Genomic DNA, 14,499 nt, shown 5'->3' with positions numbered 1-14,499 from the left:
GTGGTTCGTCCCGCTAAATTTGGCTTTTGTTACTACAACTCGTCTCTCATCTCGCAGCCCAACTCCGACAATGCAATATCCAGCTTTCCATGTCCTGCTCAATCAGGCCCAGGACAACTGCATATGCACAGACCAGGTATTGACATGCCAACCTTTCTTAAAAGCTCCGCTTCATCTCGGAAGGCAGCCTGTCGACTCAGCGTATCGAACTTCAGTTCAGCCTTGTTCTGGTCTAAGAACGAGCCGCAATGTTCAAGGGCTTCATCATTCAGATAACGTCTTACGGGCACAGCAGAGCAGCTCACTACAGTCAGTTGCCTCTCGGTCTCCTGTTTCCACATCCAGTTGGTGATCAGCGTTCCTTCAGTATGACAGCCATGTTTCGTGCCGTTAGATTAGAAAAGGCCAGCCGCCTCCTTCCTGCGCTCGACTTGAATCGGGCACAGAAACGACTCTTTCTGTTGCATTGATGACAATGCACACGCTTGTTGGCATCGAGACGACATCCTCGCACGTTCTGTCTCGTTGCTATATCCTCACCCGAGTACCTACGACGAGCTCCAGCTCACCATCTCCCCCAAATGTCATTGAGACCCTTACGAGTCAAGCACAGCACTATCCCTTATTACGAGATGAAAGAAAGTAGCTTGCTATCTATGGAGGCTACCCGGGACTCCGTCTTCGCCAGAAGCCTGCCGCCGCAGAACAATCTCAATTGCCCCTGACGCAGCATCTGCCGCCCGGCCCTCCTCCTCACACCTTCTGCGCATCGCTTCGCAAAGTCCAGGGCCACGGCATTGCCATGTAGTTTGGCCTTGTTTTGCCTGACGGCGAGGAGTTTGAACCGGTCAAGAAGGGCCGTTGGCTGCTTTGGGTAGCAACTCAATATGCCCTGCAGTTTCGTGAGTTGTAAGATCATTGTGCTGGAAGTGTTGGGGCATTGGCTTATGAGATGCAGACATACCAGCACAAACAGAAATGACAAGCGAAGAAAGGGTCGAATGAAAGGTGCAATGGCATGCATGGATCTTTTTCTCCACAGTACATGGTATAAAGAACCCGGAGTCCAGCCACAACACCATCCACGCAACAACCCTCCAAGCCCACGACATCCCAAGTCCACCGTCTACCGCATGGCCACCGCCCCCGCCGCCTTCTCCAGCTGCTTCAACACTACAATAATATTCTCATTCAGCGGCGGCAACGTTTCCCACACACCCACAATGTTGGCCTTCAAAATCTCCTGCGCAACCTCCATGCACGCCCTGGGGTCCTCCAGCAAGCACTCCGTCCCCCTTCCGTCACCGTACCCAGTGTTGGCAGTAGCCCCCAACCCACGAATAGCCGGCCGCCCCTGAGCGTACTCAACCCACGCCCTTACCTCGGCCGTCTCCTCCCCGCCGTCAAGGTACACCACCGGCCCTTGCCTTTGCCCCTGCTGCTCCTGGTGTTGATGACGATGTTGCTGTTGCTGCTGCTGCTGCTGCTGCTGATATCTTCCCATCCCCACCCCCATATCCAGCCCTATCCCCATCATCTCGCCCCCGCGTGCCACAGCAGCCCCATTCGCAGCCCCATTCACAACCCCATATGTCCAGATCCCCAACGCAGCATGACACACGCCCACGCTCCAAAACGCTCTCAGCCGGCCCCTGGGAAACAAGCTCGCCCATCTCAGTACCTGCGCGGCATGCCACATGGCCTGGCGCGCGTCGCGGGACGCGGCCCAACGCTGCAGGGCAGGGTAGACGCGCCGCGCCTGGTCCTCGCCTTCTTTTCCCGTGAAGAGGTGCATGTCCGGTAGCGAGAGGTGCAGGTTGAGGAAGAGGACGTGCAGGAGGAGGTGGGACTCTGGTAGGATGTCGTAGGTCTTAGCGGGGTTGGTGATGATGAGCTGGTGGAAGGCGGTGAGTTGGTTGAGAAGATCGTGGCGGCGAGAGGAGAGGAGGAGGGTCATGTTGCTGTTGGTGGTGCTGGTGATGGTTGAGGTGCAAGTTGGCGACTGGTGGATGGAGGCGAGCTGACAGTACTCCCAGATCAAGGACCAGAAGCCGTGAAGGTAGGTGGAGACTGTGAATTGGAGGTCCAGGTGGCGGTGTGTTGCGTGAAGGGTGCCGACGTCCCGGAAGAGGTCGCCGAGAGAGGGGGAACGTTTATCAGTGGACATCTCGAGATAGCGGGTTTTGAACTCGTCGGCGGATCGGGCGTACCAGAGTTCCTTTGAGCATGGCAGCGGGAGGGTGAGCTCGGCGTAGGACATGGATGGGTTGTTGAGCTGTGTCATGGAGATCTGGGCGTCGCGGACGTAGGCGTGAAAGGCCAATCTGGAGGAGTCAGTACTGCCCGGTTGAAGAAGGAGATCATCATACCGCTTCCAGGATTCGAGCTGGTACCATCTTTTCCACTTCTCTTCCAGGACCTCACCCTCGTCCGAGGCGTGGATAGCGATGTCTGGATACATGGACCGTGAGAACTTGCCCCTGTAGCGCATCATCTATGCTCGTCAGTACAGCTTACCAGAGGGACGCGATCAACTTACCGCTATAGGTATGGCCAAGTCTACTTTCTGTTAGCTATGAACATGACACAATCATTTTTGAAATCCTTACGGCACTCGGCGATTTCCATCTTCCGCCTGTTGCCGCTCCAGAGCCCGATGTCTTGGACCAGCATCAAGGTTTGTACCTTGCCAATCTCGGCAACAGTTCTGTTGTCCTCCTCGAACTGAAAAATCATTTAGCTGACCCAGGATGAACTGCGAAAGGGCTTGAAGCTCACTTTCTCTGGAAGAGCAATGCCTGTGCCAGATCAGTCAGCCACCAGAGCAGTGTACGCAAAAGGCCAAGACTCACGGATCGCTTCCTGCAAGGCCAGCCCAAACCGGCGCCAAGCGGGCACCGGCGTCAACAAGGCCCCAGCGGCAGCAGCAGTGGCGAGCCATTCTGTCCCCTGGCTATTGAGCGAAAATGAGGGGTAGTGAATCCACGACGAGACCTGGCCCAAGTGGGACGCTAGAAAGAGGTTGATCCAGGAGTCCAGCATGTTGGCCGAGGGAAAGGAAGACGCCACCCGGCTGACCATGTGGCTTTCACGGCAGGTGCCTAGGACAACACCCAGAATCTTGTCGCGGCATGAAGGCAGGAGCGTGTCCTTGACCACCCGGCCGGCTGCGAGTTGGCTGTTCTGATCCCGAGCACCGTGTGCGTCGCCGGAGGGCAGGGGCAGGTTGGACTGCTCGGTGTAGCAATTGTCTGTCTTGCCCGGTGTCCATTTCCACGGGGATTCGGTCCACATCTTGTTCAACGCGGAGCGCATCTCTGTTATGCCGGCGGGCTCTTCGGCGTCGGTTGACGGGCCGGCCATGTGACGATTTGCCTCAAAGTTCCAGTGGTCCAGGAGGGAGAAATCGAACTCTCTGAAATCGATGTTTGCGTCATCGTGGAAGTCTAACATGGAGAGCCCCTGTGCTTCGGGCGGTCTCGAGCTGCCGAAGGACTGATCGTACAAGACGTCGCGCAAAAAATCGGGGAATTGGACTCTTGGCTGGTCCTGACCCCCATAAGTCAAGTCATCATTAGGGTAAGACGAAAAGTCGTCGGCGTTAGCCTGGTCTCCGGGGGTCGGAGATGCGTCCGAGGTTGGCAAGGGGTCATCTTGATACATGGGGTAGGCCGGGGCTGCAATACTCTCCTTACTATCCTCGGGGCTGGCAGATGGAACGTACGAGGATGGGGTCGAGGTCGGCGGCCGAGGCAGACGCTGCCCCAAGCTGGATGAGAACGAGTAGCAGGACTCAGGGGTAGACTCATGACGCTCGGCGCGGGTCCCCGACAGGTGGGCGAGGGACCTGGCAGCGTCTTCCGAGGAGGCCACCTCGCACGTCAGTCTCCGTGTCTTGCAGCGTGTGCATCTGAGACGGTTAGCCAGGATCAGGAAGGGGAGCAGCGGGAAAAACGGAGACGTGCGGTTTGATTTCTTCGCATTTCACTCGGGCTTTCGCACAGGGGGCGCATGCCTGTGCCACGCGGCTCGCTGAGGGGGCCGAGTTGAAGCGTCTGCGCTTGTTGCTGCTGTCAGCTTGATGGTTGGCGCGGTGGCGCTTGAGTAGATCGGCTCTGGCAAAGGCTTTGGAGCAGACCTGTCACTTGTATTAGTCAAAGACCAGATCCAGTCTAAGATCGGTGGGCAACCCACATCACAGGTGAAGCGCTTTCCAAGTGTATGCGCTGCTACGTGTCTCTAATTCCAATCAGCAGCAAGAAATGGTCAGGACGGACTGTACAATACCTGGAGATGCTCCGGGCGAGAGTAGCGTCCTGGGGAAGCTGGTCAGCGGGCGACTTGACAACAACAAAGTTGGAGATTCGGTACTCACGCAGACAGTCGGCGCATTGGTACAGCGACTTCGTCTTGGCGTGGTTTCCATCAGGAGCCGGGCCGGTTGTTGTGCGTTCCGGATCGGTTCTGGCACTGGACGGAGGTGCCGATGTCGGGCCGTGTGGGCGGACTGGTTCTTCGGGGGTCGCAATGAGTGGGGCTCGAAATGCCGGTGCCGGGTGGACCGGGGGCGTGACATCCGGAGCAGCAGTTGGATGCTCGGGATGGATGAGATACCCAATCGGACTGGCCATGGCTTGGCCGTCTTGTCTTCCTGTCGGCGAGAGCCTAGAGAGAAGGCTGCCCAGCACGAGCAGTCCTCGGCCTCAAAATCGTACTGCTTCTCGCACTCGGTTCTCCTGCAGCCTGCAATGCACGGCTACCTAGGAGTGCCTTATCCGACTGTCGAAGAGGGCCGGTTTGTTAACCTCTAAGTCATCGCCTCGACATGCTCCATCTATTTAGATCAGATTATTCAAAACTCAAAACCTGCATTTGCAAGATGGCCAAAACAGAGCCCAAAGTCAAGCTTTCCTGGTTGTGTTTCCCCGTCTCGTCCCTTGCAGGCTTGCGCAATCCCCATGCTTGGCACCAGTTGCCAAGACTCTTTCCTGTTCCTGCCTTCGTCTTACACGTTACACGTTATTCCGTGACCTCCGTGCCTTACAAGTACGAATATCCCGTACTGAGTTCCTCGATTTGTCAGTGGGGGCCGAAAAGTTGTGTATTATGCTTGTACCGTATAACGCGGTTTTAAATCGTCCAGTCTCCGTTTTGACCAGGCTTCTCAGACTTCTGCTTCATGGCAGCAACCGAACGCCACTAGTTAACCAACTACACAGCATGCTTCGGCAATGCCATAACGCTAATATCGGCAAGCTCCGCCCGTGGATTGTCCACCTCCCATTACGCATCCTCTCCCTCCCGGCCGCGCGCGCCTTCTTGATCTGCGGCCTCATTTGGCTCCTCGGTTTCAGCTACGGCCGCCTCTTTCTGTGGCGCGATCCGCATAGCGCCTACTTCCAGTCCGACTCGGTCTACGACCTCGACTACTCAGCCGTTCGCCAGCGCCAAGCCCGCGACTACATCGCCCGCGTCACCCGCGACGTAACCGCAGCAGCCGACGACGCGCACGACAGCAGCAATGGCGCGACAACGCGACCCAGCAAGACCCCGCAAAAGGCAGGGAACACCCCGGCCCTGTGCGCCGCCTTCGTGACGGTCCGCCGCGACGGTGATCAAGCGCGCCAGTACTTTCCCGACGCCCTGGGGTCGATGCTGGCGGGGCTGGACATGCGCGAGCGGGCGGCGCTCGCCGTCAAGGTACTGTTTGCCAACACCGATCCGGCCCAGCACCCAGACTGGGAGGCACCCTGGGTGCGGGCTCTGACCGATTCGGCCGCCGGCTACGAGAATTTGACGAGCCTGCAGAGCGCGGGGCTGCGCAAGGCCGAGGAGGAGAGGGATCTGCAGCTCAAGGGCGTGTTTGATTACTTGTACGTGTTGGACCGCTGCTTGGAGGAGACGAGCGCGCCGTTTATTGCCGTGTTCGAGGATGATGTGATATTCGCGGAGGACTGGATGGCGAGAACCATGCGGGGCCTGCAGTACCTGGCGCGTGACTACACGCCCGCGGAGGGGGAGAAAGATTGGTTGTATCTGAGGCTGTTCTATACAGAGACGTTTCTGGGTTGGGCGGCCGAGGGCGACTGGTGGTATCGCCACCTGCCGCTGATGCTGGCGATAGCTGCCGGCGGCACCGCCGTGTTTCTCGTCCTGTTGCGGCTTCTGAGATGCGGGGAGCGGTTGCGCCTTGACTGGGCTACCATTGCCGTACTCTCTCTGCTCGTCGCTCCCGGGTTTACGGTGCTGGCCTATATGGCGGGCAAGCACAACCTGCCGCTGCCGGGCTACAGCCTCCACCACAGCGTCCCTCTTGGTCCACCTACATCCGCGTTGGCAGCCGGCGTTGTGCCCATGGACAAAAATGGTTGTTGCTCGCAGGCGCTCGTCTTTCACCGGCAAGAACTCCCGAATCTCATGCAGTATCTACGGCAGAGGGAAAGGGGCCAGACCGACATCATAATCGAGGAGTATTGCGATGCTACCGGGATCAGAAGGTTCGCCCTTCGCGAGCAGGTGGTCCAGCATGTCGGCCTGGTAAGCAGCCGGGGCATGGCGACTGCTGATACGCGCAGCGTATGGGCCTTCTGGTTCGAGGCTAGCAAGCCCCACGCGGTCGAGGGCAGCCACCGCAGGGTTGTTGAGGAGGTGGACTGGGCCATGTTTGACAGGCTGGCTGCTGGCTAGTAAGGTGGCCATGATACCCTTGTCGTTAATTGTATGGATCCTAGTTTGCTGGCCCAGGACACAACACCTATAGATCCATTTTTGGTTTACCAAGCATGCTTCCCCAATTTCGACGCCACCATGCCAGGCCGTTCACAAAGATCTGTCTCTCCTGAAGCTGCACCTTACGGCTGGCTGGTGCCCTGAAAATCCACGCTCGAGCTCGCCTGCCCCGCCGCCTCCTCGTCCAGCTGGACGTTCTTGGCCAGCTTGGTCCTCTGCTCGGCCAGCTTCGCAGCCGTGTCCTTGCCCTGGGCAGCCTCAATCTGCAGGGCCAGTACTTGCAGCTGCAGCTTCAGCACCTTGTTTTTAATCTTGCCGTTTTGCAGCGCCTGTCCTGCAGGCGTATCCTTTCCTCCGGCTGCTTCAATAGCGTCGTTGAATCCGCCTTCCTCAGTCTCTGCGGCTTCGGCAGTCTCACGCGCCGCCTTCAGGATAGCGAGATCCTCGGAATCTACTGAGGCGAAGTCGGTTCCAATCTGCAATCTGTGAGTGAAGATGGTAGGCATGACGATAGTCCTTGTTTGCATACAGGAAACTTGGCGTTCACTTCGGCAAAGGCATTACCCGCCACACCATCAGAAACTTGGAACTCGGAATAGTCCTGGACGGAGAGAACTCCTCGTTTGACTTTGCGGTCGCCGTTGGCGGCCGGGACGGCGAGGGACGATGCGAGGAGGGAGAAGAGAACGGCTGCTTTGATATACATGGTGATGGCAAGAGAAAATAGACTTTGGAGAAACAGTATTCGCGAGATGGAAACAGCACTGCTGTTGACGAAACGAACAGGAAGGGGAAAGCCAAAACTGAGAGGATGGCGCAATTCGATATATCGATATGTAGACAGCAGAACGAGTCAAGTTGGCGATTCCACAACCTTAAATATCCTGTGGACGCCCAGAGCCAGGAGGACTTCGTATGAGTTGGCTTATGTCCCCTGACTTCATGACGTGATCAGGACGGTTGGAATTCAGAGCTCTCACTGTTTACCAAACGTCATCCCTCGGACCAGGAACTCTAATGAGGGTCTGCCGACCAGCGGAGCGCCACGAGAACTGGGTTGACAGGTTCCAAGCGCCAGGTTCGCGCAGCCCAGATGAGAAACCATACACAAGCGCGGTTTGAAAGGTGTCGCAGCAATCTGGTGCTCTCATCTGATGCGCCTCATACCCCTGCTTGCCCCTGAACCTCAACCCTCAAACCCTTCGAAGACGGGCAAACACAAATCCACCTATCGACGGCAATACCGCCGTTCTGGAAGAAAGGGGACCAAGCGGCTCGGATGAGCAAGCGAGCAGGTTGATATGTGAGGTGGTCTCACGTGTATTCTTGAGGTGAGAAAGCCATGGGCAGCTAGGTATCGTAGGATGCTTCGAGGTTCAAGAAACTTTTGCGACAGAGCCAACGGGTATTTACCGCTCGGTTTTCTATGCGCTGATAAGACTTGAAAGGCTTGGAAAGATCTAGATGGAAAGCTCAGAAACCGGGTAGAGATGAACCAAGCGTAACGGCCATGGCAAGCCAAGTCGAGCCGTGAGCCTGTGGGTTGGGACCTGAAACTGACATCGAAGTTGGGGAAGTGATGAGACGACACCCCGGAAGCAGTGTCGGTGCAGTCCCTGTTGTGGATCTCGTTCCCTTGGCGGTTGCGCTTAGCCCAGCAGGTCTTAGCGCCGAGAGCCCTTCTCCGTCACCTGACGGCCCCAGTCTCGGCAGCCCGGACTGAGAGCCGGGTGGGACCGATGCTAGCCCGACGAGCCCGACAACGGGCTCACCAACGAAGGCTACAACAATCCGAGGCTCAATTCCAGGTTGGAGAGCCGATGCCAGCCATGGCCCGCCGAAACTCAATATGTAGCCGCAAGCCATGGCACACGCAGGTCCTGCAAGACAGGAATGGGTGCTCTTGAAATGATTGTTGAAACGGCTTTGATGTGCCGTTCGAGAGTTCAGATGAGATCCTCATAGGCACTCTATCACCACCCGCGCACCTGTCGCTCGCAATGCCGTATCCGTCAACATTCCCGCACCTTGACATTCCTAAAAATGTCGACCTCTGGACGCTCCTCTTCGGAGATCGGCTCCGAGACTTTCCCCCGGCCAAAGAGATCTTGACATGCGCCGAGACGGGCCGCTCATACACTTGGGCAGAGCTGCGCAGGGCCTCGATCGAGTTCGGTCAGGGACTCAAGGAGCACTGGGGATGGAGGAAGGGCGAGGTTCTGACATTCTACACTCCCAACTCCATTGATGTCAGTGATCCCACTTTGATGGTCATTCGCAAACTGTCACTCACACCGACTCGACATAGACCCCAATCCTAACACTCGGTGCCCTGTGGGCAGGCGGTACTGTCTCTCCTGCCAACCCACTTTACACCGCCGACGAGCTCGCATTTCAACTCCATAACGCCGGTGCCAAGGGCCTCATCACCCAAGCTGCCAACCTACCCACCGCCATCTCAGCCGCCCGGAAAGCCAACCTCCCCCTCGACCGGATCCTCCTTCTCGGCACACATCATGGCCCTGCGCACCGCATCCATCATTTCACCAACCTCCTCACCCCTCCCCGCACCACCACCGCCATCAAACCCGCTTCCATTAACCCCAAACGCGACATAGCCTTCCTCGTCTACAGCTCCGGCACCACGGGCCTCCCCAAGGGCGTCTGCTTAACCCACCACAACATGGTCTCTAACCTCCTGCAGGCCAGCTACGTCGAAGGCAGCCAGTGGCGCTCACGCGGCGGCGCCGATGGCAAGCAGCTCGGGATCCTTCCCTTCTTCCACATCTTTGGCCTGACCAGCGGCGTGCTGCTGTCGGTGTACGAGGGCTGGCAGCTGGTGGTGCTGGAGCGGTTCGACATGACCAAGGCGCTGCGGGCGATTGAGCGGTACCGGATCACGTTCGCGTACGTCCCGCCGCCGGTCGTGTTGGCGTTTGGTAAGCATCCCGGGGTCGAGGGGTTCGATCTCAGCTCGCTGAAGCTGCTGCACTCGGGCGCGGCGCCGCTGACGCGGGAGTTGACTGAGGCGGTGTGGAACCGGTTGAAGGTGCCTGTCAAGCAGGGGTTCGGGCTATCCGAGACGTGTGCGTTTGTGTGCTGCCAGGTGGTGGATGAGTGGGCCAAGTTTATGGGATCAGTCGGGAAGCTGATGCCGAATATGGAGGCGAGGATCGTGGGGGAGGAGGGGCGGGACGTGGAGGAGGGGGAGGTGAGTTTTGTATTCTTAGTTTCTCTTGTTCAATGTTGAGCTTACCTCCTCAGGCCGGCGAGCTGTGGTTGAAAGGGCCCAATGTCTTCCCGGGCTACTTCAGCAACCCGGAGCGCACCAAGGAAGCCTTTTCGTCCGACGGATACTTCAAGACGGGCGATGTGTTCAAACGCGACAAGCACGGCAACTTCTACTGCGTCGACCGTATCAAGGAGCTGATCAAGTACAGTCAGTCTACATCTTACCCCTTCTCAGCGAAAGATCACTGATCAGGGCCTAGACGGCTATCCCGTCCCGCCGGCTGAGCTAGAAGGCATCTTGCTAGGCCACAAGGAAGTGGCCGATGCCTGCGTCATTGGCGTTGAGGACCAAGTCAACGCCACCGAGGTGCCGCGGGCGTACGTCGTACTTCGTGATAGGGGAGAGGCAAGCGAGGCGAAGGCACAGGAGCTTGCGGAGTGGGTGGCAGCCCAGGTGGCTCCCCACAAAAAGCTACGCGGTGGCATACGGTTTGTTGACCAGGTGCCCAAATCACCCAGCGGCAAGGTGCTGCGGAGGGTGATGCGGGAGCAGGCGAAGAAGGAGCAGTGGGATTCAGGCGCGAAGCTGTAATCACCAACGCCGGCCATATCAAACAGTTCCGTGCTCTATATGCTGCCACGTACACGGTGGCCCACCTCTGACCTACCTTCCATCTAGCTAGTTAGATATGATACAAATCACTCACTTACCCTCCACTCAACCACCCTACCCCATCCTCTCCGCCTCCTCCATCAACCGCTCCACACTAAATCTCCCATCCCCCCGTCCAAACCACTCCAACAACCTCCTCCTCTCCTCAGCCCTCTCCTGCGCCTTTCTCCCGCCAGTCCCGTCCCACCCGCCATAGAACCGCTGCAAGCACATAACCAACCACCGCGCATCATCCACCTTGACCCCGCGGTCATCCATGACCAAGCCTTGCATGAGGACGACCCCCTCCCCCCCGTCCTCCCGGGCCAGAAAATCTTTGTAGTGCGTCACCGTCGTATGCGGCGCCGCAAACTCCCCCCTAGCCTTGTACTCGGCCAGCTGTGTAAACAGCACCGTGGCCGACTTGGTCGCCGCGTCCCAGGTCCACTGCAAAAAGTGCATCTCGGCGCCCTGGCTGGGGTGCGGCACGGGCAGCACGAACTGCGGGTTCTGCCGGGCGAGCGTCTCCATGGCGGTGAAGGTGGCGGCCGGGATCACGGCGCAGAGCGAGTTGGGTCGGACGGCGTGGTGCAGGCGCCAGATGGCGGTTAGTTCCTTTGTCGGGAGGACGGAGGCTTTGGGGATGTCGAGTATTTCGGAGAGGGGTTTGATCCCCGTCGAGGAGGGTTTGGGTGGTTGTTGTTGTGGTGGAAGTCTCGACGAGGAGGAGGAGGGACTAGGGCTGGATGGTGATGATGATGGTTGTTGTCCAGGCGCAGGTGTGCGACTCGGGGGAGTGAGGACTGCGTCGGTCTCATTGCGCAGGGCGTGAATCCTTTGGGCGTAAGCTGCTTTGAGCGAGTCGATGTCTGCGTGGCCCTCCTCGCGCGCCTTGCGGTCGAGCTTGTCGCGGTACTTTTCGAGGATGTTGCGTGGCTGCTGCGTAGTCGCGAGGAAGCGCACGTCGTGGACTTGGGCCCAGCGCCGCTGGTTCGAGGCGCGCAGCGCCCCCGTCTGGCAGCTCAGGATGTGCCGTAACACTGGTGTTCGCGCAGCGGCCATTGTGTCTGTGAGGGTTGTACTACGGCATGTAGATGGTTTGGAATTCGGAAAGTATGGAAGTTTGATAAGTGGCTCTGTACCAGCTGATAAGAACGCGATACATACCCCAGTGACAGCCCTAACCCTTCACGGCTACTTGTCCCAGCTCCCAAACCCAAGGGCTTGCGACCGGCTCAGGGGCAAACAGCTAAGATCGCTGGACATGTATACCGGAAGGAGCGCGAATCCAGAATGGTGTATATAGACTACGTACTACAGTAGATCTTGAAGGCCAAAAAGCGACCAATATCCTGGGCAAGGGTCCAGTTGCAGAGGTTCTCGGAGGAGAAATCGCGGGGAACTTGCCAGTCCAGAGGCAGGAGAATACATCAGGGACTCGGAGCGGATGTTACCCCCACGTACAAGCTTGAAACCAGTCAAACAGTCTAGCCATGACGTCGCTCACAAAGTCACACGGCTACACAACTGCCGTCTCAGGGACTTCTCGCCCTTATGGCGCTGTAGGAAGCTCTCTCTTCACATCTACATTTCCCACAACCACACCCTTCTCGCGAATTTCGTGGCTCTCTTCCAGTGACCTAATATTATCCCCCACTGTTTTACAAACTGATCCGTCAGACACAGCAAGACAACGCTAAAGAAGCATGTATTACAGCGGCACCGTCTAACCGCCCTGTCCTCTAAGGGACGCGTCACCGAGACGCGGGAATCAATCCTCAACTCCTTATCATGCCACGATAAAGCAACCACCAGCACTCCTTCTTCTAGATGAACCTCCTTCTAAACCCAGCTCAGGAAGAACTTGGCACCTCGTCTATGTTCTTGACCCTCCTCTTCCTCGTCTAACTCTCTCCTCCCCCTTCTGATGCACCAATTTAGGCGTTGACGGGCTTGAACACCCACTTCTCGGTACCCTCCTTGAAAGGCACGCCCAGCTCAAACAGCTTGACGATGACGGCCGAGAAGTCCTTGAAGAAGAGGTCGTTGTCGGCGGCATACTTCTGCACCCACTCCTTGAACTTCTTGTCCTGGATGAGCGCCATGTCGGCCGGGAGCATCATCAGCGACTTGGTCTTCTTGTCCTCGTACTGTTGTTTCATCCCGTCAGCATCCGCCTCTCTCGAATGGCCAGCTCGAAAGGGGCTGGTTCGGCCTTACCTGCTTGGGGCCGTTCCACTTCTTCCACTGCCACTTCTCGTCGAGCAGCAGCTTGTAGTAGTCATTGGTCAGGACGGTCGGGGAGAAGGTCCAGGGGCCCGAGTAGCCGGAGCGGTCGGTGTGGCAGCGGCCGAGCGCGTGGGCGCCGGCCAGCGCAACAATCTCCTGGTCGTTAAAACCCATGCGGTAGAAAATGTTCCGCAAGTGGTCCTGCGCCTGGGCGGCGTCGGGAAGGCGGCCGTCGGGAGTGCAGGCGGCGACGTCCTTGTCCGTGCGGCCGGGGCGATAGGGAATCTGAGGACCCATCATCTCCTGGATGGCGCAGACGCCAGCGAGGATCCACAGGTCAGAGTAAGTGATCCAGGGAAACTTCTCTGTTTGCCACTGTTAGCCATCTAGTCCTTGATGTGTTTACTCAACCTGGCGGCAACACTAACCCTTCACAGGCTCGAGGAAGTCCCGCGCAGCTTTCAGGCCGGCATTGGCGCCGTGGTCACTCTCGGGAGCGAAGCGCATGGTGGCGCCGTTGCTACCTCCGGTGCCCGTCTCCTGGTCATACGTGCCGCTGGCGTGCCACGCCAGGCGAAGCAGCACGGGGCCGTAGCTCCCATCATCATATTCGTCGTTTTCCTCGAGACGGCTCGCGATTTCGTTGTACACGGCCTGATAGTCCTCGAACTTGGGTGTGAAGACCTTGGGCGTGGCGGGGCCCTGGTTGTTGAGGTAGAACCAGGCACCGCCGCCACCGACGGCGGCAGCACCGGCGAGCCAAAGCCACGCCGACGAGCCCTGCTTGGCTGCGGGCTCCGACGAGTAGAAGCGGCGGCCGCTCTGGCGAAAAGCGATCCGAGGAGCGGCAGTGAAAGCGGGCCGGGCTGAAGTGCGCAGGGCGCGAGTGAAGGTGCGAGTCGCTGTCGCCATCTGTGGTGTTGCCGGTCACACGGTCAGAATCGGGTGTTTAAGTGTTTGGAGAGTACGGGGAGTTGATATGGCGCGGTTCCCGATCGCTGATAAGGAAGGGAGCTGTGGGGAGAGCGCAGGGGACGATTGGGATGCTAACCTTTTCAGCTATGTGCTTTAAAGAGAGAAAGACAAGTCTTGCGGACGTGACAAAAGATCGAAATACCTGGCCACGACAATGGCGTTATGAAGAGAGAGGGATGCGTAATCAGAAAAAGAACGGCAAATGGACGGAGATGCAATTCGGCTGTTCCCAACAACGCGGAGTGGAATCACGTCGAAAAATGTTTTATACGTGAACGGTGAGTGGCCAATTCGTTGCCAGGTACCCCCACTGTGGGTCTTACGGAAGGTTTGAGGTTCGCAAGGATCTTGATAACTGGAACCTCTTCTTCCGATTCACGATTTCACGTGTGGCGGCGGAAAGCAGCGTGTGGAGCCCCGGTGGAAAGCACCGACGGCAGTAATCCGTAGGCTTCTCGCGGAGCCGAGGGCTTCTCCGAAGAGAGCCGAGCAGCAGTTGCGTCCGATTTAGCAGAGGAACAGACCATTTTGAGCCTCATAGTCTTGGCTCCGGTTCCCTGCGTATGGACCAGTTGTTGACAGTTTGATAGGCTGCGTGCCTTGACTCATCAACCATATGAACGGAATCAGAAGACTCTCCAGGAAAGGCTCCGACAGGCCAGAGGCCATGAGTCAATCATCGT

The 14,499-nt window shown here is 57.8% G+C and overlaps 6 protein-coding genes across 6 annotated transcripts; 2 read left to right on the top strand and 4 right to left on the bottom strand.

Annotated features, from left to right (window-relative positions):
- Positions 1–999: 999 nt before the first annotated feature.
- N657DRAFT_640226 (uncharacterized protein) lies at positions 1,000–4,865 on the bottom strand. Its single transcript, XM_062791932.1, has 10 exons — positions 4,376–4,865; positions 4,288–4,316; positions 4,195–4,239; positions 3,966–4,138; positions 2,853–3,910; positions 2,779–2,798; positions 2,610–2,724; positions 2,540–2,559; positions 2,370–2,494; positions 1,000–2,324 (listed from the first exon to the last, which is right to left on the bottom strand). The coding sequence occupies exons 1-10, from the start codon at positions 4,629–4,631 to the stop codon at positions 1,127–1,129; spliced, it is 3,039 nt and encodes a 1,012-aa protein (XP_062653347.1). The 5' UTR covers positions 4,632–4,865; the 3' UTR covers positions 1,000–1,126.
- A 14-nt stretch (positions 4,866–4,879) lies between these two features.
- N657DRAFT_652928 (uncharacterized protein) lies at positions 4,880–6,687 on the top strand (the record flags this gene model as incomplete). The annotated part of the gene is made up of 2 exons (XM_062794350.1): positions 4,880–4,900; positions 5,257–6,687. The coding sequence occupies 2 exons, from the start codon at positions 4,880–4,882 to the stop codon at positions 6,685–6,687; spliced, it is 1,452 nt and encodes a 483-aa protein (XP_062653346.1).
- A 164-nt stretch (positions 6,688–6,851) lies between these two features.
- N657DRAFT_563115 (uncharacterized protein) lies at positions 6,852–7,435 on the bottom strand (the record flags this gene model as incomplete). The annotated part of the gene is made up of 2 exons (XM_062788187.1): positions 6,852–7,205; positions 7,259–7,435. 2 exons carry the CDS (start codon positions 7,433–7,435, stop codon positions 6,852–6,854), a joined length of 531 nt encoding a protein of 176 aa, XP_062653345.1.
- Positions 7,436–8,501: 1,066 nt separating this feature from the next.
- On the top strand, positions 8,502–10,667 carry N657DRAFT_660879 (acetyl-CoA synthetase-like protein). Its single transcript, XM_062795065.1, has 4 exons — positions 8,502–8,978; positions 9,038–9,940; positions 9,994–10,168; positions 10,221–10,667. The coding sequence occupies exons 1-4, from the start codon at positions 8,730–8,732 to the stop codon at positions 10,550–10,552; spliced, it is 1,659 nt and encodes a 552-aa protein (XP_062653344.1). The 5' UTR covers positions 8,502–8,729; the 3' UTR covers positions 10,553–10,667.
- Positions 10,668–10,687: 20 nt separating this feature from the next.
- On the bottom strand, positions 10,688–11,674 carry N657DRAFT_610028 (ATP11-domain-containing protein; the record flags this gene model as incomplete). The annotated part of the gene is made up of 1 exon (XM_062790312.1): positions 10,688–11,674. One exon carries the CDS (start codon positions 11,672–11,674, stop codon positions 10,688–10,690), a length of 987 nt encoding a protein of 328 aa, XP_062653343.1.
- An 875-nt stretch (positions 11,675–12,549) lies between these two features.
- Positions 12,550–14,207, bottom strand: N657DRAFT_697486 (heme peroxidase; the record flags this gene model as incomplete). The annotated part of the gene is made up of 3 exons (XM_062797324.1): positions 13,270–14,207; positions 12,833–13,206; positions 12,550–12,762 (listed from the first exon to the last, which is right to left on the bottom strand). The coding sequence occupies exons 1-3, from the start codon at positions 13,751–13,753 to the stop codon at positions 12,550–12,552; spliced, it is 1,071 nt and encodes a 356-aa protein (XP_062653342.1). The 5' UTR covers positions 13,754–14,207.
- Positions 14,208–14,499: the final 292 nt, after the last annotated feature.

This window comes from Parathielavia appendiculata, assembly GCF_033297405.1.
Source record: "Parathielavia appendiculata strain CBS 731.68 unplaced genomic scaffold N657scaffold_1, whole genome shotgun sequence".
NCBI lineage: Eukaryota > Fungi > Ascomycota > Sordariomycetes > Sordariales > Chaetomiaceae > Parathielavia > Parathielavia appendiculata.
Note: the sequence above shows the minus strand (reverse complement) of the source record. Positions and strands in the feature narration are given on the sequence as shown.

Coding starts and splice junctions, on each gene's coding strand:
- N657DRAFT_660879 (XM_062795065.1), top strand. CDS start 8,730: ATGCCGTATCCGTCAACATTCCCGCACCTTGACATTCCTAAAAATGTC. Junction 8,979..9,037: donor ACACTCCCAACTCCATTGAT/GTCAGTGATCCC, acceptor GACTCGACATAG/ACCCCAATCCTAACACTCGG. Junction 9,941..9,993: donor GGGACGTGGAGGAGGGGGAG/GTGAGTTTTGTA, acceptor TTACCTCCTCAG/GCCGGCGAGCTGTGGTTGAA.
- N657DRAFT_640226 (XM_062791932.1), bottom strand. CDS start 4,631: ATGGCCAGTCCGATTGGGTATCTCATCCATCCCGAGCATCCAACTGCT. Junction 3,911..3,965: donor AAATGCGAAGAAATCAAACC/GCACGTCTCCGT, acceptor TAACCGTCTCAG/ATGCACACGCTGCAAGACAC. Junction 2,799..2,852: donor GGCCTTGCAGGAAGCGATCC/GTGAGTCTTGGC, acceptor GATCTGGCACAG/GCATTGCTCTTCCAGAGAAA.